Consider the following 17,605-nt stretch of genomic DNA (forward strand, 5'->3'; position numbering starts at 1 on the left):
GAGTCAGTGATTGATGAGATGAGAAGCGGACCAGTTACTCATTAATTAAAGGGATATGATGAGTCTCTCAGTGACTCAGGCATACATGTATTATATCTGGCTTTTATTCATACATGATGCCATTTATTCATACTTTTTATAAATGCATATTATCATATGTATTTGTTCATACATGACTTCATATGATTAAAAAACAGGGGTATACATTTAGGAAAAATATTATCAATAAAACAAAGGGGGTATACATATGTAATTATATGGTCAATAAGACAAGAGTATACATTGGGAAGGCCATTTTATTTACAAAGCGATGTTAAACACGGAAGATATGTTATTTTGTAATTTCCCAAGATAATACTGCTAAAAATACAAGAAATGTATATTTCTTCGTACATTAAAATGTAGAACGCTTAAAATCATCATTGGTGCAGTGATATAAAAAATAACCATTGAATGTGAGATGTTTGATTATTTGAACACAATAGTGAAGACGAAAATATAAAAGTATGGGTAAATATAAAAGTATGGGTGAAAGACTTAGGATATGTAACTATGTACATATGTGAGCTGTGACGTGGAAGCGACAAACTACATGACTACACTATACACTTTCCAAGTTGAGCTCAGACTTTGCAGCATACAAATCTCATCGTCTTGTAACGTGTAAAAATATTTAGTCAGATAATGTAAGGTAATTATGAGGCGGAAAGCGCTTAGCCAGTATGACACTATAGCATGTGGAAGAAGTATGAGGATAAGGAGCTGAGGTATGAGTATAAGAAGACAAGATATGAGTTTAGATAACATCAGAAATGGTACTCAACCACTTGGACGATCGGGGATTGAACGCGACCCTGCATGAAACCATACCGTCCCTCTACTTATCATTCTTAACCAACTGACAATTTTCTAGCCAGTTAAACTATTATTTCAGCCTCATCTGTAAACTTGGAATCTCGCCATATATCAAGGAATCACAGAGAGTTATTAGTAAAAGACAAATAAACGCGGAGACTGGGAGAGAGATATCAAGTAAAAATTAGCAAATTGGTAAAGTGAATCATGGCACTCGAGAGAGAAGGTTGGGAGGTGCTCTCGTATCCGGGGAGTCGGGCCTGTTGCTGTGATAAACAGAAAGATGTTTTAAAGGGTGTGGGAAATGCGTGCAATCTACGGAATGATCGGAGAAATGAGTGATTTGTTTATTGCAACAAGTGCATTTAATTTCGGTGAAATGTGTGGCAAACTATAGAGAACCCTGAGAAATGAATAATTAGTAGTGATAACTCCTTAGGACTGGCCACTCGGACATACAAAAACAATAAATATCATTCATAACAGTACAAAAAATAAATAAAAAATGTTAGTAATTCATGTTGCAATGCTGTACACCAGTGCTGGCCAGCAGCAGGTAGCGACAGTCTCAATATTATTGAGTCTTTAGCAGATGGTGTTCCATATAAGGAACTTACAAAATATTCACACACAGAGTACCATATTCAACGCACAAAAATGACCTGAATACGGCAACCTGTATTTCAAATTGTCTCTTATGAAAGTCGATTAACTAAGTTCCATTTTGTTCGTCAATCTGCCGGGTTCATCCGTTGTCTTTAAGTGGCTTTAGAGGAGCTTCGGAGCGACACACCTAAACTTCTTGCACTTTCCGGTTTCGTAGCCAGACTGGGCAGCCTTCTTGAAGATGGCTAAGTTGCCCTTCATACCCTCTGGGACCAGGGGCTCAACCAGGCTGGAAAGCAAGAATAAAATACTGTAATTGGCAATCATTAAGTGAGTTGGTGATCATGAGACAGATCGGTGTAATAGTTTGTTACCTGGTGAAAATATATATATATATATATATATATATATATATATATATATATATATATATATATATATATATATATATATATATATATATATATATATATATAATCTCTGGGATAGCCACTAGGCAATAAGGAGAACAGCGACTTCATTCCAGCCGTACGAGTCGGAGGCCTCAAACGGAAGTAAATACCTTGATGGAGGAAGAAGAACAACACCCGGAATCCAATCCCGGGCAATTACCCGAAAATAGCAGCTATTGCTCCATGATTGGTGCATTTGCTGGGGTTTACAGCGGCCGACGGAACCGTGAGGCGAGACGGGAAAATAGAAGGAAAAAAAAAACAAGAATAACCTCTCGAGGCGACCGCGAATTTCTCAAGTTCAAGAAGAGTAAAAGTTTCGTGAGTTAACCGACAAGTTTTTTGCTGGGGGGTAGGGGGGAGTGGTTCCGTACCCCGACCAACCGGTTACGGGGGTCACTCGTTACACTGTTGGTGCTTGTGTGTGTGTGTGCAGAAGGCCGCTTTCTATCCGGGGCTTACGACCAGCTGTTACGTAAGGGCCGCTTCCGGGGTAAGTAAAGCCCGATTAACTTACACGATGATGGCCGAGATGGCTACGCCAGTTTTTTCTGACGTAATGAAAGTCAAGGTACAGCAGATCGAGCCCCGGTAGGTTACATGACGGCTTTGAGCTTAAGTGTCATCGATAGAATAAATATTTACAAAACGTGTGTTTCATATTACGCAATGTTTACGAACTGATGATTTACGTGAAAATAAAATTGGCTAAACATTAATTTTAACCAACCTCTATAATAACTGAAAGGACTAGAAGTCTTCGCTGATAATGGATTGAAATTGCACAGGCAGAACCAGGAGCAAGAGAACTAGTTATTATACACGAGCTGTTTTAGTAAACACAATTGTGGATCACAGCGCCTCGGTGTACCGTGCCTGCTGGCGTGTGGTGGTTCAGCCTCGGGGAGGTTATTCACGCAGAGAACATGTAAACAAGACCATCAGCAGCTGCTGCCTCACTCAAGCCATGAATGTGTGTCACGACAGTAGGTGAAAAACTGTGTCGTCGGGCCAAGCCGGGCCAAGCCCCCCTGCTGGTAGGTAAATTACCACCAGAAGGAACGGATAACATCTTTTGATTATTGATGCCTACGGAGACGCCAGTGAATTTTCTGGTCGGAGTGAGTTGTACGTAGATAAAAATGTTTGCGATAGACCGACTAACGACGGGAGAGGAAAAACGATGTCATTCGTACTTCACGACTCTCTCTCCACCGCCAAGAAAGCTTGGAAAACAGGAGTGTGAGACATAATAACAGTGGTCACCGCAACGGCCTGGTTCCGTGAGGGTGATGGAGAGATGACGAGGCCGCCAGTTTCTCATGCGACTCTCGCTGGGATTGTTTTCGGCAGCCGCTCATCTGCAGTTAATGGAGCGCAGAGATATGATGAGTAACATACGACTCGCGATATACCCACACACACACACTAGACCGTCCGTGACACTCCCAGACACCGGTCCGTTCGTAGCCAATCCTCAGACGCTGATCCGTGCGTGGATTTCCCAGCCTCTTAACAGTATCCACAGACATTGGTCACCATTTGGTAAATTGTGACACTCGTGGCCCCCTTAGAACGTGACAGCTCGGAAACACCGGTCCGTGAGTGGTGGCCCAGACACTGGAGTTATCATGGTAGCACCAGACACTGGCGTTATCATGGTAGCACCAGACACTGGCGTTATCATGGTAGCACCAGACACTGGCGTTATCATGGTAACACCAGACACTAGCGTTATCATGGTAGCACCAGACACTGGAGTTATCATGGTAGCACCAGACACTTGCCTTATCATGGTACCACTAGACACTTGCCTTATCATGGTACCACTAGACAGCGGCACGTTCGCGCCACTCCCTAAGCACCACGTATCCAAAGAAAGAAAGAGATCGCAGAGTAAATATTTGGAACATGCTGAGAAAAGAAAAAACACACGTATAGCTAAGCATACATAACTGCACGGGTCAATCATCGGGCAGTGTGTGTGTGTGTGTGTGTGTGTGTGTGTGTGTGTGTGTGTGTGTGTGTGTGTGTGTGTGTGTGTGTGTGTGTGTGTGTGTGTGTAGAGAGAGACAGCTGATGTGCAAACAAGACATGGAAACAGAAGAGAGAAATGGTGTTTATGGGCCAGCTGTTGCCGACTGCCATATGGAAAACGGTAGCCAGTGGCCGCTGGAGCACTGATTTTCTCACGCTCTACAACCCACACTTCAAGCTCGAAGGAAACTATCAGGGGGAAAGCGCCAAGCCATTACGACTGTATAGCAGTGGGAAGGGGTCAGGATAAGGATCTGGGATGGGACGGGGGAAAGGAATGGTGCCCAACCACTTGGACGGTCGGGGATTCGACGCCATCCTGCACTAAAGCGAGACTGGCATTCTACCATCCAGCCCAAGTGGTTGGGTCGAAGCTTAAGTGTTTTCTGCGCTTTTTATCAATCCTGCGACTTATTCTAGAGGCTGTTGCAGCTTTAAGCAATAACGGAGTTACTTTTGTATAACCCAAAAAAGAACATAAAAGCCGTCTAAAGTGATTTCCTTCTTATGAAAACATCTAAAATAACTATATTTACTGTTGTGGGGTGACAGTTATGAGGTAAGCTCGGGAAGAACTCTCCGTCACCTGCGGGGTTTACATCACAACACGTGCAAGGCTCTACGGTAAACCACAAGACAGTTACACGTACGGTTGCCTGTACAAAAGGAAATCTAACGAAAGAAATCCTTGCCTATAACCAGATCGTCATCATGAATGGGTAATTTTTCAAGAGAAAACTCTTTTCCTATAGGAACGCTCTCATCATGAACGATTATCAAGTGATATTCGATCAAGAGAAACCTCTGCCTATTAGGACACAATCCTGGGGAGGTCTGTCCTATAGGAACTCATCAAGACAAGAATCCTCTCCTATAAGATTACCTTTAACAGTATACATTTCCTACCAGTAGCTCCACACGGTGAGGGAAACCCTGAGAGGTCATCGCATCAGAACTTGCTGGTCACTGGCGCAAACTTTGCGAGTGTCTTAACAGGTTACCTGGTGAAGGACCTCTCGTCCCGTCTCGATTACCGACAGTAAACGGATGACGCAATGCTGCGTCATGCCCGGACTAAAGTGTTATGGAGCTTTTTGGTTAGTGTTTTTATTAGATCAAGAAATAAATGATAATTCAACCCTAATGTTGTTGTAGAAACAAAAGTGAGCAAATTATACATTACAATATAGAGTAAGATTGTCATACATAAGGAAATTAGGGTGACCTTTGATTTTTGCTAACAACGGAGGTTATACACACACACAAGACTAAGACAGAGCTTAAGACAGAGGAGGACTGTTTGAGGCTCCAAGAAGACGTGGACAAACTGAAGGAATGGTCGAACAAATGGTTGTTAGAGTTTAACCCAAGCAAATGTAATGTAATGAAGATAAGTGTAGTGAGCAGGAGACCATATACAAGGTATCATTTGGGAGATGAAATTCTTCAAGAATTAGAGAGAGAGAAAGATTTGGGGGTTGATACCCCGCCAGACCTGTTCCTTGAAGCCCATATCAAGAGGATAACATCAGCGGCATATACCAAGCTGGCCAACATAAGAACGGCCTTTAGAAACTTGTGTAAGGAATCATTTCGAACTTTGTATACCACATGTGTCAGACCAATCCTGGAGTATGCAGTTCCAGCATGGAGTCCATATCATGTCAAGCATAAGACTAAACAGGAAAAGGCTCAAAGGTTTGATACCAGACTAGTACCCGAGCTGAGGGGTGTGAGATACGAGGAGAGGACTACGGGAACTAAACCTCCTATCGCTGGAAGAAAGAAGAGTTAGGGACAAGATTCTCAGAGGAATTTATAGAAGGTACATAAAGACAATTTATTTAACACAGGGGGAACACCCACAAGGAGATCCAGGTGGAAACTGAGAACCCAGATGAGCCATAGAGATTTTGGAAAGACATTTTTAGCTTCAGAGTAGTTAAAAAAATGAAATGCGATGTGATGGATGCAAACTCAATACATAGTTTCAAATGTAGACATGATACACACTCCACCTAGCTTAGGGAGAGCCAGGTGGTGTGTGTGTCTAGCCTGAGGGACAGGTGGTGTGTGTGTGTGTGTGGGGCCGGGACAGCCAGGTAATAAGCACAAAAACACTTTTGTTTGTCTCCTCACCCAACTTATCTTCCCTATCCAAGTAGGTAATTAACCCCCTAACCTCCCACCACTCTAGTGCTACCGTTTGTGGGAGGAAGGAGGGAAGATGCATGCGTAGGCCTACTGGTGATCATAAACCTAACTCTCAAGGTCCTGGGTTCAACTCCTATACTGGACGGAAACGTTTGCCATGTTACCTCTCTTCTGATGCTTCTAATCACCAAGCAGTCCATTGGTCCTTATGTACCCCTAGAGAATTGTAGGTTAGTACTAGGCCTAAAGCGAGCTTGATAATTGAATTTGACTTGCCTATGAACTTAGAGAAATAACAAGGCGTTGTTGAGCGTTGCGAGGGGAAATGGTTAGATAATTCTGTTCCTTAAATAATGTATTAATGGACTGAATTGTTATTATAAGACTCATTACTGCTGTATTCACTGGCGAGTATTCCACTGAAACGCAAATTCAACAGATAACCTATAAAATTACAGGAATTGGCAATTTAAAGCTGTTTAGCGACTCAACTCGGTGAGTTAGCTATGACTCACCCTCCCTGGTGAATAGGTCAATGTCTCATCCTGACTCAGGAGTCAGAGAGCTCATCCTTGGGTATGAGTCAATGACCTATCCTGGTGCTCGCCAAGCGGATGTATGAGTGAAAAAGAGAGTTCGAGTTAGAGAGAGAGAGAGAGAGAGAGAGAGAGAGAGAGAGAGAGAGAGAGAGAGAGAGAGAGAGAGAGAGAGAGAGAGAGAGAGAGAGAGAGAGAGATATGTGCTTAATCATAAGATTAAGAAGCAGAAACTACGCTCACAGAGGCAATACCAATGCAGTACACACTGGCGCTCCACATCACATAACCAGACGCCACTAGAGCGATGAACCTCAGGTAATTCATTCCCAGAGAGAGAGAGCGTCTTGCTCATCCAGTACCAGACTCTCCGGGAATCTCAACTCGATCAAACATCATCAATAAATACGAAGATAATTTGTTACGTTATAACCAACCAATCAAAAAAAAGTCTACCATTAAGGACTAGAAATGAACACACACTTGAGGATATACAGCGAGAGATATATACACCGATATTAGTATGCTTCGACAGGACAGCAGCCTCGTATTATCTGTGTCACATGCCACCTGAATGTAACTAGCCTTCAGTGTGCCAGTGAATCCCGGTTTGGAATTACAAGCGAGTCCTTCCCCGTCGTGTTATACCGTCACGTCTTACTGACCTCAAAAAATGAAACTGGGTGCTAAATGACATGATAACGTATCTCAAGGGACAATTAGTTGTTGAATTGGATTGCTAATTTACAAGCAAAGGCAGGTTACCCATGCAGAGTACAAGGATCTCAGTTATTTAACCTGTCAGTTGGCGCTTGTATAATTCATATCCTGACTTTAACGTGAGTGACAATTCGTATTTCAACTATTGTCTCGGAATGAGAATTTATCGTCATATAAGTAGGCTGTTAGTGCCTGGAGCAGACATGTTGGGATATATGTGAGGTTTTCGTGAAGCAAGTAAGAAACGAGACCAGAAATACTTGCAATTATTGTTAAATATATGAAGCCAATATATATATATATATATATATATATATATATATATATATATATATATATATATATATATGTGTGTGTGTGTGTGTGTGTGTGTGTGTGTGTGTGTGTGTGTGTGTGTGTGTGTGTGTGTGTGTGTGTGTGTGTGTGTGTGTGTTTGTGTGTGTGTGTGTGTTTGTGTGTAATATGCCATAATACACACATATAACAAAATATTTAATTTAAATTTATGTTTTTAAGAGTCAGCGGCATCAACCAGCAAGTAACATAAAGTGTGCATGCCTATGGTTGAAAGACTTATCCTAATAAAGTAGGTAAACTGCCTCAAATCTAATGGATTAGTAATATTAAAAAAATATATAATTTGCTAATTCATAAATTAGTTTAGAAATATTGCTAAATTCCCCTGTCATCGGCAGCACAGTTCGTGTGGTGTTATGTCTGAGTGACAGCTGTAGTCATGTGACTCGGTCACAGTCATGACCGAGTGACGACTGTAGTCACCACAGCTATGACCGAGTAACGACTGTAGTCACCACAGCTATGACCGAGTAACGTCTGTAGTCACCACAGCTATGACCGAGTAACGACTGTAGTCACCACAGCTATGACCGAGTAACGTCTGTAGTCACCACCACAGCTATGACCGAGTAACGACTGTAGTCACCACAGCTATGACCGAGTAACGACTGTAGTCACCACAGCTATGACCGAGTAACGTCTGTAGTCACCACAGCTATGACCGAGTAACGACTGTAGTCACCACAGCTATGACCGAGTAACGTCTGTAGTCACCACAGCTATGACCGAGTAACGACTGTAGTCACCACAGCTATGACCGAGTAACGACTGTAGTCACCACAGCTATGACCGAGTAACGTCTGTAGTCACCACAGCTATGACCGAGTAACGACTGTAGTCACCACAGCTATGACCGAGTAACGTCTGTAGTCACCACAGCTATGACCGAGTAACGACTGTAGTCACCACAGCTATGACCGAGTAACGTCTGTAGTCACCACAGCTATGACCGAGTAACGTCTGTAGTCACCACAGCTATGACCGAGTAACGTCTGTAGTCACCACAGCTATGACCGAGTAACGTCTGTAGTCACCACAGCTATGACCGAGTAACGACTGTAGTCACCACACAGTCATGACCGAGTAATAACTGAAGTCACCACGCCCTGGTCGTGAGGGACAACAGTCCTACACAACAGGACCCGAGGACTATATAAGCTATAACAAAACTAATTTAGTTACTCAAACCCGCTATAAACACAGGACACCTGACTTTACATTTTACTATGTAAATGTATAAGACTTTGATAATTTGTAAAAAAATACAGGATTTGCCACACTTCTTAAATAGTTGACTCTATAACATTTTGTTTTGCTCTAATACAAATATTCATGGTTCCGCCGGTACAGTAATACAAGTGAAGCAATAGCGCTCTGTGTAGTACAGGGCCTCGTGTGTGATGGCCAGGCCGCGTTGGAAAGTTATTTTCCAAAGTTGTGGAAAGTTATCTGCCGTAGAAAGTTGCACGAGGGTGCTTAAAACAGAGCAATAATGCTCGTATGTGTTGAAGTAATGGTTCGTTGGGTGACTTGTGAAAGTTCTGCTTTCCTCACGTGATGAGTAATTATTGAGAGAGAGAGAGAGAGAGAGAGAGAGAGAGAGAGAGAGAGAGAGAGAGAGAGAGAGAGAGAGAGAGAGAGAGAGAGAGAAAGAGAGAGACAGAGACATAGACAGAGAGGATCAGTGTGTTAGGACACTTCACCGTCTAGATTTAGTCAGGACCTCCACCTGACGCAACAACAACAGCGGTCACTGTACCAGGAGCACCTGACTGGTGTGACGATGTGCCTTAGTAGCACACTGATCTGCCCTTGTGACTCACTGGGACGCTCACACGGGACATGGGACTAGTTTTGGGATACCGTGCATTGTTGGGAATCCAGTGTCATTTAGGAAGATTAGGGACCCCTGAGTCAGTAGACAGATTAGGAAACCCCTGAGGCTGTGGGGAGACTATAGACCTCTGAGTCAGTAAGCAGATAAGGGGACCCTCCAGTCAGTAGAGAGAGATTAGGGACTCCTGATTCAGCAGGGGGATCAAGGGCCGACAAGTCAGAAGGGTGAACAGGGGCCCACGAGTCAGAAGGTGGATTATAGACCCCCTGCGTCAATAGGGGGAATGAAGACCATTGAGTCATTAGGAAGATTAGGGGCACCTGAATCAGTAGAGAGACTAAGGACTCCTGAATCAATAGTGGGCATTAGGGCCGTTGAGTCAGCAGAGAAATCCAAATAAACCATTCCTCTCTTTAGAAACTCCGATGTGATTTATTACTTGTTATTGTATAATATTTCCTAACTGGGGATTAAACACGGAAATATTGGTTAATCCAAGACAATTATCGTCATACTGAGGTACTGTATACTCACTTTATATGCCGTGTGATCAGTGTATATTATACTCACAAGTAAGATGTTAACGAGTTTGAATTGTGTCAATGAGTCAGTAATAGGTCAATGGTGTGTTGACCCATTGCTGAGTCAATGGTGAGTCACTAGCTCTGAAGACCTATTGGCTGTTATATTTTAAGAGTTATATTTTAGTGTCAGAATTGACTCATGAGTTCAAAGTTTGTGCTGAATCGTGAAGTCAGTAATAAGTCAGTAAGTCATAGAGATATCAAAGCTATGAATTATATCATAAAAATGAGTTAGGCACAACCGAACCATGAGTTAAAATCAGAGTTGACTTAGGAGTTAAGAGGATTGTTGAGCCAAAGAGGTAACTCAAAAGCAACGTTGAATCATCACTTAAAGCTAGTGTTGAATTATGTGTCAAAATCATGTGACAATGTTATAGGAAATCATGTAGGCCTGTTTAATTCCAAAAGTTAGGGGAAGCAAGGAACATCGGCACAGATTTAATCATGATTGAGTAAACGATTGAGTTTACTCAATCATCAGACATGATTGAGTAAACGCTAATTTTAACTCATGCCACGTTTGCAACTAACTCTTAATCAAGAGTCATAAATGAGCATGATGTGAGGAGTCATGAGCCACGAGTGAGTCAGCGTCAAGTCCTGCATGAGTCAACATGCAGGAGGATTTAGCGTTATATCAACAATGACTCAGCACTGAACTACAAAAGAGTTGAGTATAGAGGCTGGGGGGTGAGGGGAGTGAGAATGGAAGAATGTAGGGAATTTTGGGTCAATAAAACAAGAATGTATCATACCCGAGAACCATGTCCTTGCCCTTGAAGTCCTTGGAGTAGGCGCCCATCTCGCAGATCGTCCTCTGGAGACACTGTTCGCTCTCGAAGGCGTTGAGATAGATGTAGAAGACGCGCTCGATCTCGTCATGGAGTTGAGCCATGAAGTCAGGCTCTTGGGGTGCGTCGGAGAGGGCTCTCTGGGTGGTGAGTGTGAAGGTGAGAGACGAGAGCAGGAGGAGGACTCCGCCCAAGATCAACAGCGGCAGGATGATGGCAGTGAAGAGGCCGAAGTCGGCGTCGGAGGTCTCAGCGGAGCCGTACTCAGAGACGGGGTAGTAGTAGTAGTAGAGGTTACCTTGCGAGCCCTCGTCGTAAGTTGGGGCTGGGGCTGGTGCTGGGGCTGCGTACGAGGAGGAGGAACCGGTGTCCCGGGCCTGAGCTACGGGGCCCTGGCGCTTCTCTACGGAGGCCGCGCACGCCACACTCACCACAGCTATGAAGACCAACCTGTTCAACATCTGGGGAAACATAAACAAAGGGATCAGAGGACATGAACCAGTAAAGGGAAAATATCCAAACGATTATATTCAGAATATCATTGACAAATTACAAATCCAGGTGCAATGTTGATATATACATGGAGGCAACGTTAAAATATATTATGTCATACTAAAATATTAATATTAATATGGTAACCCAAACGATACCTGCTCCAAAAACAACTGAGAAACAAAATCAAGCTATAGAGGCTTCGACTGAGACGACGATAGATTAAGGAGAGAAATGGGGAGTTGAGATCCAGTTGCTATCACTACAAACAATCCAATACTAAGTGTGACATTTGATGGTAATTGACAGTATTCCAGAAATACTGACGAGGCTGCACCTGACTAAGGATCATCACTATAGGCGATGAGTATTAATCATCACTTTTACTGCTAATAACATAACGACTGACCTGTCACCTTCGCTATTGTGACCCACGACTAGTAGCCAGGGAGAGTGACCACAAGTCACCATCACTCCTATTAATAGGGGTGATGGTGTTTAGCGAGAAGCATCATAACGCTGTATCAATACTGTTTATGATATAGTGATTGACAGGTCACCATGACCAATTCATACCTCAATAATAATGTGGTTACTAAACGGTTACTATAACTGCGCTGAATCACTACTACTAAGCGGCCGGTCACCGCTACACACCGTTGCCGCTCTCCTCAACCTCAAAACACCCGCAAGAAATTCTCTGGGAACTTTACCGTTTACTTAAGGATCCCTCAAGTTAATTTAAGTTTCTATTTACTTGTATACTAATGAACCACTTGATAGTGAATTAGTTAAACAAAATATTAAGTTTATATGATTTGCATAAATAATAAATTATTTTCTTGCACTATTGTATCAGACAATCGATAACTAATGAATAACAATAAACAAGGCGCAGAGGGTAAACACAATTTGTATATCACATCACAATGTACTAACACTGATTAATTGTTGTGATAAGATAATAGGAACACGGAGCGTCGACGGTCCTTCCCCGATGCCGTCCCACACAGAACTGCTTCAAGCGATACTGACTGCATCCCTTATATACCCGCACCCCAGCAAGCACAGGACGGCTCTATGGCGACGTACAGGTAGATACATTTTCCATAACATTAAACAAAATATTGTCCGTGGTAACTCAGAAGCAATGGCAAACAATTAATCGTAAATGCCTTACGTGCCAACATTACTTTAAATCGTCTCATGCTGACTCCATGCTCGCTGTCGTCAGATTAGGAACAAGCATATCTGTAGTGAGATTAAATGTAATTTTGTTTCTTCAGTGTTAATTCCTCCATGTCTCCGTCTATGGCTCGCATTGAGTCATTATTACTTGACCAGAAAAGAAGGTTCCCATAAATAATACAGTAATTGTACTAGTGTTACAATATTATATATTTGCATTTTTAATGTGCCGTTGCAATTAATTGCAGTTTTCATTCAACGATAGAATATATTATCTAACATGAAGTATTGTTGTTGTTTTAGATTCAGCTACTCTGAACAAAAAGTTCCAAGTAGCACGGGCTATGGTGAGCCCATAGTGAACTTACATGAAGTTGATATGCAGTTCTGAGAGGATATCAGAAGTTGGTCGACAGTAACAGCTTAGTACACTGTAACATGGCTTTGTTATAGTGTACCAAATTTTGTTTACACGTACCAAAAAAAAAAAGTGGTTGACTGCATAAACTTGTAAGACGTTACTTGGCAGTGAACGGCCACAGGACGTAACAGTTACTTATCATCGTAGGGTATCCCACAACACCGTCAACATGTCTCCACGAGAGCATCATGCCCCGTTGGCTGTTCACGTACCATGGCCAGCAGGGGTACAGACACTGTAAACAAGAGCACGTGCCATAGCCAACTGGGCACAGGCACTATAAAAACAAGCAAGACGTGCCATGGCCAACAGGGGTACCGTCACTGTAAACAAGCAGGGCCACTGAAGGAGCACTGTTCCCGAGGCAGGAACGACACAGGGGCAGCAGGACAACTTCCACGAGGTAGAGGTGACTACCTGGGTGACGCCGCTGGGCAACGTGACGCCTGCGTGACGCAGCTAGGCAACGTGACGCCTGCGTGACGCCACTAGGCAACGTGACGCCTGCGTGACGCCGCTAGGCAACACTGGGAGCAATGGACACTACAACCCCCTCAGAAAAAAACACAAAAAACAGTGAGACCGTAAGCAGCCACATGGCGTGTGTTAACGGGCTTCGGGAAGGGACGGGTGAGGCTCTGGGTGAGGCTCCGGGTGAGGCTCTGGGGGTGAATCCCCGCATTTAGCACTGAATCATAACACCGACGACGCCAGATTGGCAGCGTGAGCTCTCATGCAGACCCGTGAGTCCCTCCACTCCCCGGGGACTGACGCTGGCTGAGAAACTGAGGACACCTTGCGGGGCTCATCTTATGCTTCGCGAACGCCTTTCGTGATGTTGCAGGAGGCGATCTTAAGGCATATACGACTGTTACCGGAAATGCCAAGAAGAGGGATCTAGAGATATATTGACATGACTATACGACCTCGGTTAATATTATCAGTAAGGCAAGCGAGCGCATTCTAATTGGGAGTTATATTACATGCTCAGTGGGGAAGTGATCAGACTGATAATTAGAAAGATTATTGAAGCGACTGGTTGATAGGGGGTTGATAATTATTTTCCAAGTAATTAAAATTCGTATATGTAGTAATTTAGGGGGCAACTGCTACTCTGAACTCTTGTCTTAACATTATGAGAGAGAGAGAAATAGACGTTCTGGTCGTGAAGAATTTATCTTACCGAGAAGACTACGAACAAGAAATTTGTAAGAAATGATTTTGAAACAAAAAACACGAACGCTTGCACGGGAAATTAAATTAAGTGATATAATTCAGTGTAATCACGACGCTTGCAACGAAGCTCTTCTCTTTGCAACACTACGGTGACCGACGAATCTTGTTTGTGTTACATGGATAACAGCTGCATCGTAGCGACCCCACCATACGTTTCTTATATCTACACACACACACATGAATAAGTCCTGGGCACAAGGGTACGGAGATTAAGTCCAAAATTCCCGTTGTGGATCACTTCTTAAGCTGCATCCAAGTCTCCAAGCACTGGTGATGGCAAACACAAGGATATAACACTACACTGGTCCTCCAGAACACTCGTCCTCACCTTGGCTTGCTTGCTCAGTAATGCTACCGCTTGACAGTGGCTGATATTGCACTTGAATGTACGTTTTTTCAATGGCATGTCTTGCTATATAGTCGGTCGTCGGAGGTGGGAGGAGCTTGAGCCGTGACGTCACTCTCTCTGTTATGGTTTCCCACAGGTTGCTATGTCGTGAATTACTGGCATTTATATTATTATTTAACAATGACTTTGTCAGTTATTCTTATGGCAGAATGTTTGGGAAAGACTCGACGATATTACCAGAGATCACATATCAACTTTGAAACAGTAAATATACGATATAAAATAACATAGAAAATATACTATTGAACAGTGTGTGTAATGTTCAACACGGGCCAACACCGTCTATTTTCCCTGCTACCACCTGTTGGTGATCCAATTATATTCTGAACCCCATAAAAGCCCTCAGTTTTATTTAGAAACTAACAATTACATAACACAGTATAATATATATGAAGAAATTGAAGGGTTTCCCTGAGCAAATATAAATGAAGAGACGCCGAATATAACATTGGTATAAGAGCGGTCACTTCGGAAGATCTAGACCAACGCCCGGCCACGCGACTGAGGGAAAAATTGGCCCAAATGTGTTAGAAGGGAAGAGGCTGCCAGTGGACGCCTCTGTGACCCCCGTGCATAAGGGCTATTCCAAGGCAGCCGGGCGAGGCCTCGTGAGTCCCCACAAAAACCTACCCATATGTCTCCCAACCACAAGTGCATATTTAAATGTAAACTTTTATTATGTAGATTTGACCCAGACGACGACGGTGGATTCTGTTTGGAAAGTTCTGGCGCCGAGATTGTGACGAAGTAGAGTTGGTTTTGTTTTCGGCTCAAAATCGAGGATACCGGTTCGATTCCTGGTTGGGACAGAAATGGGTCGGCATATTTCCTTTCACCTAATGCCTCTGTACACCTAACAGTAACTAGGTATCCTGGGGGATGTCAGTAATTCAACCATAGTGGAGACCTCGATACACTCCTAAAGTGCGCGTGTGTGTGTGTAATATATAATACATATTATATATATATATATATATATATATATATATATATATATATATATATATATATATATATATATTATATATTATACTATATTCATAGAGAGGGGTACCTTGAGATGCCCGGGTCTATCTCTCTTCCCGCTTCCCTTCTCTTTCTCTCAAATGATATGGAAAAAGAGAAAAATTTTGAAGAGAAAGACAGAGTAGAGAGAAATGCTAAACAATTTAAACATATTAATAAGATGTGGAAGGAGTAGCTGTGGGAGAGAGAGAGAGAGAGAGAGAGAGAGAGAGAGAGAGAGACTAGCAAAGAGATGGAGAGAGACAGAGCAATAAAAATAGGCTGAGAAGTGGAGATAGAGATAGAGAGGGTAGGGTTGTAAAGATCGAAGATAAAGCTTGTGGCCACAGGGAGGGAGTATGAAGCACAAGGAAACTTTTAGGGATAAGCTTTTCCATGGAGGTTTCATAAAATGCTGCCAATAGGACAAGAAGGTTTCCAGGAAATGCGGTCACTAGAACACGAAAACTTTCAAGATATGCGGTCACTAGGACACGGAAACTTTCAACATATGCGGTCACTAGGACACGGAAACTTTCAAGATATGCGGTCACTAGGACACGGAAACTTTCAAGATATGCGGTCACTAGGACACGGAAACTTTCAAGATATGCGGTCACTAGGACACGGAAACTTTCAAGATATGCGGTCACTAGGACACGGAAACTTTCAAGATATGCGGTCACTAGGACACGGAAACTTTCAAGATATGCGGTCACTAGGACGCGGAAACTTTCAAGATATGCGGTCACTAGGACGCGGAAACTTTCAAGATATGCGGTCACTAGGACACGGAAACTTTCAAGATATGCGGTCACTAGGACACGGAAACTTTCAAGATATGCGGTCACTAGGACACGGAAACTTTCAAGATATGCGGTCACTAGGACACGGAAACTTTCAAGATATGCGGTCACTAGGACACGGAAACTTTCAAGATATGCGGTCACTAGGACTGGTAGATTTCCAAAACATGGACATCTCTGATACGGACAGTTTCCAGGATGGAGGACCAGCTTAGTGGGAGGGAATATGGATGGGAAAAGTGGGAGGGAAAATTTGAGGGAAAATGTAGAGATAAAAATACTGTACAGACAGGGATGTGAGAAAGAGCGTCAGGCGTGTATTTATGTCCGACTTACCAAACTTATTATCCCTTGACGCATCAATTATTTTCCCGTTACTGTTGTAAAACGCACTTTACCCACGCCGGAGATAAAGATATTTGTTATACCTTAATTGGGGTTATAAATGGTGTACACGTAGTGTTCGGTTCCGTAGAAATGTGTGGAAGTGGGGTGAAAGGGGAGAGGAATGTTGGACAGTGTAGGGGGTGTGCTGGAGACGAAGCATCCGGTAATAGGGGAGGCTGAGAATGGGATAATTATAAGGGGCGAAAGTTTTAGTGAGGTTGATAGAGGAGAAGAGTTACTGGAGCGTGGAACTATGAGGATGAGGGTGCGGTGATGCTTCGTGTTTAAAGAGTGTGTGTGTGTGTGAGAGAGAGAGAGAGAGAGAGAGAGAGAGAGAGAGAGAGAGAGAGAGAGAGAGAGAGAGAGAGAGAGATGCAACCCACAACAGCATGAGAAATATCATCTCATTCACATGGATGATCGGAGATTCGACCTCGGGCCTCAGTATTACAAGACTGTTGTACCAACCAGACTATGGATGCTTACAATTGTTTTTGCTATTCTTTAATTTGGAAAAATAATTGTTTTTATTAATCTTCCTTAAAATCTTATCTATCATTTTAATTTCTCTAATAAATCAGTCCCCACAGCACAAGAACTAGTCTTTCTAGATATTTCTTGATCGTTTAAACTTTGATTTCTGCTTTTGCAGACAGGAGGTGTATACAGTAGCTATGTGAGCTAGTGATGTGTGCATTAAGTAATTATACTCAAATTTAGAATGCATCT

The 17,605-nt window shown here is 42.9% G+C and overlaps 1 protein-coding gene across 2 annotated transcripts; it reads right to left on the reverse strand.

Annotated features, from left to right (window-relative positions):
- Positions 1-278: 278 nt before the first annotated feature.
- Positions 279-14,649, reverse strand: LOC123768670 (uncharacterized). Of its 2 annotated transcripts, none has more exons than XM_045759347.1 (3): positions 14,598-14,649; positions 10,897-11,393; positions 279-1,750 (listed from the first exon to the last, which is right to left on the reverse strand). In XM_045759347.1, the coding sequence occupies exons 2-3, from the start codon at positions 11,391-11,393 to the stop codon at positions 1,624-1,626; spliced, it is 624 nt and encodes a 207-aa protein (XP_045615303.1). In that variant the 5' UTR covers positions 14,598-14,649; the 3' UTR covers positions 279-1,623. The 2 variants fall into 2 exon arrangements, with proteins under 2 accessions (XP_045615303.1, XP_069172487.1); XM_069316386.1 differs by lacking the exon at positions 14,598-14,649 and adding an exon at positions 12,364-12,427.
- Positions 14,650-17,605: the final 2,956 nt, after the last annotated feature.

This window comes from Procambarus clarkii, chromosome 83, assembly GCF_040958095.1.
Source record: "Procambarus clarkii isolate CNS0578487 chromosome 83, FALCON_Pclarkii_2.0, whole genome shotgun sequence".
Classification (NCBI taxonomy): domain Eukaryota; kingdom Metazoa; phylum Arthropoda; class Malacostraca; order Decapoda; family Cambaridae; genus Procambarus; species Procambarus clarkii.

Coding starts and splice junctions, on each gene's coding strand:
- LOC123768670 (XM_045759347.1), bottom strand. CDS start 11,393: ATGTTGAACAGGTTGGTCTTCATAGCTGTGGTGAGTGTGGCGTGCGCG. Junction 1,751..10,896: donor GGCAAGGACATGGTTCTCGG/GTATGATACATT, acceptor CTTGCTTTCCAG/CCTGGTTGAGCCCCTGGTCC.